General features: G+C 18.4%; 2 protein-coding genes across 2 annotated transcripts; one reads left to right on the top strand and one right to left on the bottom strand.

Moving 5' to 3' along the window:
- Positions 1–604: 604 nt before the first annotated feature.
- Positions 605–7,833, top strand: PGSY75_0316200 (hypothetical protein; the record flags this gene model as incomplete). Its single annotated transcript, XM_018784013.1, has 2 exons — positions 605–4,649; positions 4,772–7,833. The coding sequence occupies 2 exons, from the start codon at positions 605–607 to the stop codon at positions 7,831–7,833; spliced, it is 7,107 nt and encodes a 2,368-aa protein (XP_018643596.1).
- A 219-nt stretch (positions 7,834–8,052) lies between these two features.
- On the bottom strand, positions 8,053–8,760 carry PGSY75_0316100 (putative mitochondrial ribosomal protein L27 precursor; the record flags this gene model as incomplete). The annotated part of the gene is made up of 1 exon (XM_018784012.1): positions 8,053–8,760. One exon carries the CDS (start codon positions 8,758–8,760, stop codon positions 8,053–8,055), a length of 708 nt encoding a protein of 235 aa, XP_018643595.1.
- Positions 8,761–9,925: the final 1,165 nt, after the last annotated feature.

The raw sequence follows: 9,925 nt of genomic DNA, 5'->3' as shown, positions 1-9,925 counted from the left end.
TATTAATTTTTTTTTTTTTTTTTTTTTTTTTTTTTTTTTTTTTTTTTTTTTTTTTTTTTTTTTTTTTTTTTTAAATTTTTTTTTTTTTTTTTTTTTTTTTTTTTTTTTTTTTTTTTTTTTTTTTTTTTTTTTTTTTTTTTTTTTTTTTTTTTTTTTTTTTTTTTTTTATATAAAATGAAATAATTATGTTATAAAATTCTACATACAATAATTAGGGTTAATTGTAATGGATAGAGAAAATAAAAAATGAAAAAATAAAATATAAAGAATAAAAAAAATAAATATATACATTTATTTATTTTTTATATGTATTTATTCATTTCATAGAAGTGTGGAAAAAAATAATTGTTTGCATACCTACCCTTTGAAGAGTTTGTCAACAGATTATTTGTTTAATCGTTTTATTTTTTTTTATGCTTTTTATTTTTTTGTCTTTAAAAAAAAAAAAAAAAAAACAGAAAAGGTGTATAACATGTTACACAACTTGAGAAAAGGTTGACATATACAATATGTATATGATATATATATATATATATATTTATATTTTTTTTTTTTTTTTTTTTATTTTTTTTGTGAATAAATAGGAAGAAAAAAAAAAAAAAAAATGACAACGTTGGATATTTATAATAAACGTTTAAACAAGGGAAAAGCTTGTTTTAAATTAAAAACAGATTCTTCTTTATCTTTTCAAGAATGTATTGAAATATGGTGTGATATTGAATTAATTAAATATAATATACATGATGAAAATCTTTTAAAAAAGTTAAGATACGAAATAAAAGAAATAATTTATTCAAATATATTATATAAGACAAAAAAGAATTTTGAACTTTTTCATATGTTTTATAATTATAAATATAATTATAATGTAGAATATGTAACAGGTCAATGTATTTTTAATATGAATTTGAAAGGTGATGGTAGTTATTATGATTTACTAAGAAGATATTATGGAGAAAAAAAAAAAAATAAAATAAAATATGGAAATGTAGATAATAATAACAATGATGATAATTTTAAAAATTGTGATAATTCTTTTAATTGTGATGATAATGATGGCAAGAGTAATATAATGCCATCATATATATACAATAATAATAATAATAATAATTTTTTTATTTTTGATATAGATAAATATACAAATGATTATAAGAATAATAAATTATTTTGTTTAAGTAAATTATATACATGTATGATATATTGTTGTTATATATTAATAAAAAATAAATATTATCTTGACTTTTTGTGTTTATATTTATTATTGAAATCTTATTTTTTCATAGATAGTTTAAAAATAAACAAACATTTTGTGTTACCAAAATTTACTTGTCATAAAAAATTTCTACGTCTTTTATTTTTATTATCTGATATTTATAAATATAAGGATACAAAACAAAATTATAATTCATATAATGAACAAAAAATACAAGACCCACATAATAATATATACAATGATTTATATAATTATAATTGTAGGCATAATATAGAAGATTCTTCTCGTTATAAGAAAGATATGAATAATATGTCATATAATTATGAGAATAATATAATGAATAGAAAATATTTTTATTTAATAAATAAAAATGATGATGATATTAATATTGGAAATATACAACTATTATCTTTTAATTTATTATTATATATACCAATAAAAATAAATTTCAATGAAATGAATTTTATAAATCTAGATACTTTAAAATATAAACCATTATGTAATTTTATCTTATCATTTCAAAATTCTTATACAAGAAAATTTTTATTAAATATAAACCAAGTGAATAATATAACTTCAAAATGTAAAGAATATTTTTTAAAAAAAATAAATTTATTTACAACAAAAACGAATAAAAATAATATATATGATGATGAATATGATACTATTAATAATGTCCTAGTATATAATTATCAACAAGCTATACGTTCTTCTAATGTGAATGTTGTAGATACACATTTTAATGAATATGAGAACAAATTAAAAGAAGACACATTTAATAACTTGAATACTATATTTTCTTCAATGATATCAATACGAAATGATAACAATGATAATAATATAAATTTGGATTATAATAATTATAATAAATATAATAATTATAGTAATTATAATAATTATAGTAATTATTGTAATAGTGTGAATAATATATATATCAATAGTAACAAAAATAAATCTACCTTTTTATTAAACAATAAAGAAACAGGAAACCCTTTTTGTCTTAATAATGATATTGTTCAAGATAGATCTTTTAATATGAACAACAAGCAACTGTTGTATAGTTTTATTTTTAATTATTATTATAAAAATAAAATGTTGTCATTCCATAAAAATGATATATATAAAGATGATGATAATGATGATGATTTTATAAAAAATATGCTGTGCATAAATTATTCACCTACAGATAATACGAACATGCTTACATGTTCTTCTTATAATAATAAAATAATAGAAAGAGGAAAAATAAAAGAAAGAACATTAAACAGTTCTAATAAATCTATAATCTCACCTTTTAAAAAAAATGAAAATTTTGTATGGAAAAAATCATTTGATAACGATATTAATGTATTAAAAAAATTAAAAAATATTATCATGCACACTAAAAAAGAAAAATATAAAAACGCTTTCTTCACAATAATTAATAGCATATATGTATCTGTACATGCTAATATTGTTAATAGTCTTAATAGTAGAATTAATGAATACAGATTTATAATATTCAATAGATTCTCAAGAATATGTAATTTTATATCAAAAAATTACAACAAGGAAAATGAAAATATTAACAAAGATTGTCAAATGTGGAAAATGGATATTTTAAATTGTCTTCTTGGATACGAAGGAAATATATTTGTATCTGGAAGGAATTCAGACACGTTTAAAAGAAAAAACACAGAAAAAGAGGACAAGGGATATATTAAAGGTGTGGAGAAAAGAAATATTGAGGAAACAAAAAATATTGTAAACAAAAAAAATATTGTAAACAAAAAAAATATTGTAAACAAAAAAAATATTGAGGAAACAAAAAATATTGGGAACAAAAAAAATATTCTGAACAAAAAAAATATTCTGAACAAAAAAAATATTCTGAACAAAAAAAATATTCTGAACAAGCAAAATATTCTGAACAAGCAAAATATTCTGAACAAGCAAAATATTCTGAACAAACAAAATATTCTGAACAAACAAAATATTGTGGAAAATCTAAACATTTTTGAGAGTGTAAAAAATGTGGATGGATTCCAAGGCAGGGATTCCAAAAATGAACTGAAAAAATATGGATACCTATTAGGAGAATCAGGCCAAAAAAATATGCATATGAAAAACAAAAATATCCATTCTTGGAATTATAAAAAAAAATCAGAATGTATTTACATAAGTAAAGATATCATTTGTATTAATAGCAAGCTAGCCATATGGTTAAAAAAGAAAAACAGAAATAAATTACGTCTTTATTTTAAACCTTTACAAAATTATTTCTGTACTTTTTATTATCAAAAATATTTGCATATCCTTATGTATTTTTCAAGGATCGGTAGTTTTATAAGATATATAAAAATATTCATATTTGTGTTTACGAGAATAATAAATAATGAAAGAGTTACATTTGAAGAGTTCAACATAGTTCAAAAAGGCACAAGTAATAATAAAAAAGCTACATATGAAAAAGAAAAATATATAAAAAAAAAAAAAAAGATGAAAATAAATTATAAAAATATTATAGAAGATGAACATATTCCATTAGGTAATATTTTTTTTACATATATTAATTGTATTAGAAAATATTTATTAATATATGAAAATGAAATAAGAAATATTATTAATGATAAAGATGTAAAGAATCCTTTCCATATATATATACGTATAAAAAAATATTGTGATTGTATTGAATTTTTAAATTTTCTTTGTTCATCTTATATAAACGATAAAGGAAAGGGAGTGTTTTTTAAAGAACGTTTTAATTTTTATAATGCAAATGATAATAATTTGTCGTTTTCATCATCTTTTAATAATAAAATGTGTACAAAGAATAAACTCATAAGAGATTATAATAATCTTTCGAATGCTATATATGGTTTGTCTCGTTATAAATATAATAATAATAATAAGAAGAATAAGAATAAGAATAAGAATAATAATAAGAATAATATATATAGAAATGTAAATTTATATATAAATGAGAAAGATGAATCTAAAAACGTTTTAAACGTGGATAATAGAATGATGATATATAATAAACATACACACATTAATAAATTAAATAAAAAAGAAGAAAATAATTTATTAAGAAACCAAAATTATATAAATAACAATTCTTTATTTTTTTATCCACGTGGTAATGAATTATTAAATTATATTTATTTTTATTATCATATTTTTGTGAATACTGAAAAAAAACACCTTACTAAATTATGTAAGTTTCTTTTTTTAGAAATGATAAAACCATTATTATATTTTCTTTTTACATATGTATATATGGGTATAAATAAAGATTATAATTTCGAGTATTTAATTAATTCAAATGAAGTTTCTCATTTCTTTTTTATTTATCATAATGGAAACAAGTATTACGACCCTAAATATTTAATGTCCGATGTGTGTATATCTCTTCCGATCTTTTTGGGTTATTCTATGGACATGATATATAATACAGGTGTGACAACACAAAATTGGGTTTATACAAATGTATATGTGTAAATGTATATATATATATATATATATGTATTTTATTTTATTTTATTTTTTTTTATTTTTTTTTTTTTTATTTCATTTCAGCGTTGCTATCCAGCATTTTACGTGTAGCTAGCGAAGAGTATTTTTTTCTAGCCATTCCAAAAAAGGATAATTCAGAAAATGACAAATGCACAAATACATATGATAATAATAATAATAATAATAATAATAATAGAAATAATGTGATTAATATTACTAGTACATGTAATATTTCTAATGAATATGCTGATATTGTGAATTTACTGTTTTGTAGCTCGATGAACAAAATAGCTAGCTTCTTACAACTTCATAACAAACCCAAATATAAAATAAACAGAACAAAAAATGACAAATGCGAAAATGTGTTCATTAAATATTGGAATAATGAAAAGGAATGTGAAGCTTCTTATGAAAAAATAAAATCGAATATTAATAAAAAATTAAAAAAAGACTTTGTTATATTTTATAATATGCTAAGGAACCATATTACAGGTATATATATGTATGAACAAAGAGAATGCGAACCTTTTTCTGAGGAAAGAGAAAAAATAGATCCAAAAAAAAATGAAGCGAATGATATATATCAAGTTCATACAAGAAAGAAAAAGAAGGAAGAAAATAAAAATAAAAATAAAAATAAAATAAATAAATATTCATATAATAACAAAGAATATATTTTAAAAGATTTAAAACGTTCCCAAAAAAAAATTAAAAAAAATAATAAAACAACAATTATAATAAATAATAAATATAATCTGAATATTATCAATAGTAGAATATTAGGAAAATGTTTTAATAATAAAAACATAAAAAATAAAATAAAAAATATAAAAAATAAAATAAAAAATATAAAAAATATAAAAAAATCCTGTTCATCATATTTAAATATATTAAATTATAGTTTATATAGAAATGAAAAGAAAAATATGAAAAAAAATAATTTGTCTTATAAGAACAATATATCGAATTATAATAAACAAAATAATAATGTAATTGAAGATATAGAACAATTGTATTCATTATCGAGTGCTCATAATATGAGAGATATAGAATGTGGATATGAAGAAAGAATGAGAAAGGAGATGTTAAAATTTGATATGGAATATGAGCACACTGATAAGTTAATAAATTCTTTTAATTTTAATTGTGCGGATAAATTTTCATTTGGCTTGTATAGTAATAATAAAGCATGTGAAAAGAAAAGAAGAAAAGATGGATACATACAAGATGATAGTAATAAAAATGAGAGTAATAATAACAGTGAAGATAATGAAAATATTTATTGTAATAATGATTATGATAATATGAAATATGTTCATAATAAAAGTGAAATTTTAAAAAATCCGATTGATGATTTTCAATATAATAATGAAAAAGAAAATTTATATAAAGAAGAAAGATATAGTTTTATAAGAAATTTGGAAATAGAAAATATAAATTATTTTATTTATAGAACTATATATATACCTATAAAATATCACTTTGATATAACAAATAAAATATTGGTAAATTCTTATTTAATAAATATGAATTTATTAATATACTTATATTTATTGAAATGTATATTATTTGACGATATGCTTGACAATCATTATTTTTTATGTAGTCTATTATATAATAATAAAAAAAATAAAACCCTGAACACAACAATAGAGAGTGAGGATCATAGTGATATTTGTTATGATAATATATTTTTTAATAAAAATAAAAAGATTATACAATATTTTTTAAACAAGCATTTTTATAAAGCATGTAATATGAAAAATAAATCTATGAATAAAGACAAAATATTTTTTACAGATATATCAACAATATTTTTTTATATACATTTTAAAATTAAGGTACCTAAATATTTGAAAATATTTTTTGATAAAAATGTGGTTAATTATTATAATAACATTTATAGATTAACCTCCTTATTATATTTTTGTATATCAAATTTGAATAATATATTTTTAATATTCTCAACTTTATCTCGTCCTACAATTTTTCAGTTTAAAGAATTAAAAGACCATCCATTCAAGAGGGACGGCCTAAATGTACGTGGAAAAAATAATAAGGTTGCAAGGTTAAAAAATAATAAGGTCAGAATATATGAAGATAAAACTGATAATGATAATAATAATGATTTGATTAGGAATGATATTTATAAAAAGGATGATGTATATTCTTATAAATATCATGATGTATATTCTTATAAATATAATGATGGGCATTCTCATCATAGTAGTAATAGCACCCTGAGCAGTGAGAATTTGATAATGAAGGAAACCTTTAAAGAAAAGGATTTTAAATATATGCATATAATTAATAATATTAGAGCTAATCATTTATTTGAAAATGAAGATTATATAAATTCATGTGCATGTTATATAACAAAGAATACATGTAATGTTTCTTTTATGACTAAAGAAAGATATATAAATGTAGGATTTCATAAAAATTTTATACATTATAAGAAGATAAGTAAATTTCTTGAGAATATAAAAATATTTAATGACATTTTAAATGATTTATATAAAATAAGATCAGAAATGCATTTTATAATAAATGTTATATATGATTATTTAATGTATATGAATATTTGTAAAAATTATTTTATATTCTTTCAAAAAATTTTAAGGATTCAAAAGTTTTATGATTTAATAAAAATTCATCAGTCATTTATACAACATATATTTGAATTATCATTTTTATCACCAAAGGATTATGTTTTTATTCAAATAATATTTAATATTATAAATAGAGTAGATACATTTAAATATATAATGAAGAATATTATTCCTTTTTCTGAAAATATAAATGAAACAGATGTATTTAAACCATGTAATAAAATAAATACATATAATGAACATATATTATTAAATAGTGAAGAATCTAAACAACATACTTATAAGTCTTTTTCTTTTATATTTGAACATAATTATAAAATTCTAGAACATAATATTATTCTTCTAACATCTTCACAAACCCAAGATTTTATAAAAAATTTCTACATAAGCAGAAATGATTTCATACAATATGTAGACAAATTTAAACATACAAAGCTTAATTATATATATAATAAAATTTTCTTTAATGAATACTATGATTATTTAAGTGACGATAATTACAATGCACTATAAAAAAAAAAAAAAAAATATATGTATATATATATATATATATATATGTGTGTATATTTAATCCATCTATGTATTTAATTTTTTTGAGTTGTTTATTATTATGAGAAAAAAAAAAAAAAAAAAAAAAAATTTTCACTTTTAACTATACATAATATTTATTACACATTTCACATGTTTGACTTGTAAATATTTTTTTTTATTTTATTTTATTTTATTTTATTTTTATTTCCTTTTATGATATAATACAGGAACCTTTTGAAGTGTGGGGTTATCATATATATCATATTTGGTTAAGAATTGAGGTTTAAGAGGTGGTCTGATATATTGTGTTTGTTTAAATTTTGGAAATGAAATAAGATTTTTCATTCTAAGATAGATTAGACTTCTATTTTCTTCATAAGATTTTACATGTTCAGTTCTATATCTATATAAATCATGTTCTTTTAATTCTTCTAATTCTTCTGGTATTATATTAACAAGAAAAATATTATGTAGAACATGAAAAGTATATTTAACTCGACCATTGGTTAAAGCGATTAGACTAGTATTTTTAGAAACTTTAACATTTTCTCCAGGATAATATTTAAAATTTCTTCTTCTAGTTTTATTTTCATAATTAAAACAAATAATTTTTCTTTGCTTAACAAGCATTTGTCCAGTTCTCACATATTCACCACTTAATCGTTTAATTCCGATTTTAGCTTTTTGACCTTGCCCATTAGGTGAGCTCCTTGCTTTTCTTCTATAAGAACTAGTCTTAACCATTTTATATCTTTTGAATGTTTTTATGAAATTATTATATCCATCATAATTACAATTATTTATCTTATTACTATTATAAATATTTTTTATCATATAAGTAGAAAAAGTATTACCATATATATTATTAAACATATTTCTTTTCTTTAATGATGATAATAAAATCTCCATTTTATTTACAATATATCTTTTTTTTTTTATATATTACTTATAAAATGAAGCTTACTTTCTTTTTATTACTTATACATTTGGACTTCACGTATGACAAAAAAAAATTTCAGATAATTAATGGACTAAGAAAATTATTTATAAACTTATTATATAAAATATTATTACACAAAGAATTACCACAGAACAATCTTTTATTCATCATATATAAATATATATATATATATATATTTTTTATAAAATCATAATACCTTATACATTTTAAATGTATATATACTAATAATATTTTCTCAACCCAATACAAACATATAATCTTTATATTTTTACCTTGCAATAATATAAAAAAAAAAAAAAAAAATCTACATTTTTGAATTATAAATTTTGTTTTTTCTTTAATTATTTCCTTCAAATAAATTATTATATATATATATATATATATATATTTAATTGATGGTACACATCATTTTTTTTTTATTATTTTTTTTTTTTTTTTAGATACAGTTCTTTTCAGAGGAATTTCTACATATTTAATGATATAAAAATGTAAACATATATATAATATATATATTACATATGCATCATTTTTTTTTTTTTTTTTTTTATATATTTATTTATTATATTCCATCTGATATTTGTATATGTTTTTATTTTGTCAATGGTCACACATACAAATATTATAAATATTACACATATATATATATATATATATATATATATATAATAATTTTGTGCGTGCCCCTATTTTTCTTTAAGCCCCAAATAAAAAAATTATAAATACACATATATATATATAAATATGTGGATATATATTTTTATTTTTATTTTAATACATGAAAAACAATTCTTCATTAGATTTTTAATTAATGTGTGTATAAAAAGATAAATATGAATAAATAAATAAAAATATATACATATATATATATATATATATATATATATATATATATATATTTTTTTCCTCTTTTCATATAAAGAGGAACCAGTTCTAGCCTTTTTTTTTTTTTTTTTTTTTTTGAATTTCACTTACAGCATTAGAAGAAACTTCAGTTTTATTATTTATGATTATATGATGAGGCATAATTTTAGGAGTATTAATTAAGTGATTGGCTAGAATTTGTTTTTGTAGGTTCACATTCATCATTTCTAAAAAAAGAACATGGTTTTTAAG

The sequence above is a fragment of the Plasmodium gaboni genome, chromosome 3, assembly GCF_001602025.1.
Source record: "Plasmodium gaboni strain SY75 chromosome 3, whole genome shotgun sequence".
NCBI classification, from domain to species: domain Eukaryota; phylum Apicomplexa; class Aconoidasida; order Haemosporida; family Plasmodiidae; genus Plasmodium; species Plasmodium gaboni.
The sequence above is the reverse complement of the archived record's forward strand: the minus strand, read 5'-3'. Positions and strand labels throughout refer to the sequence as shown.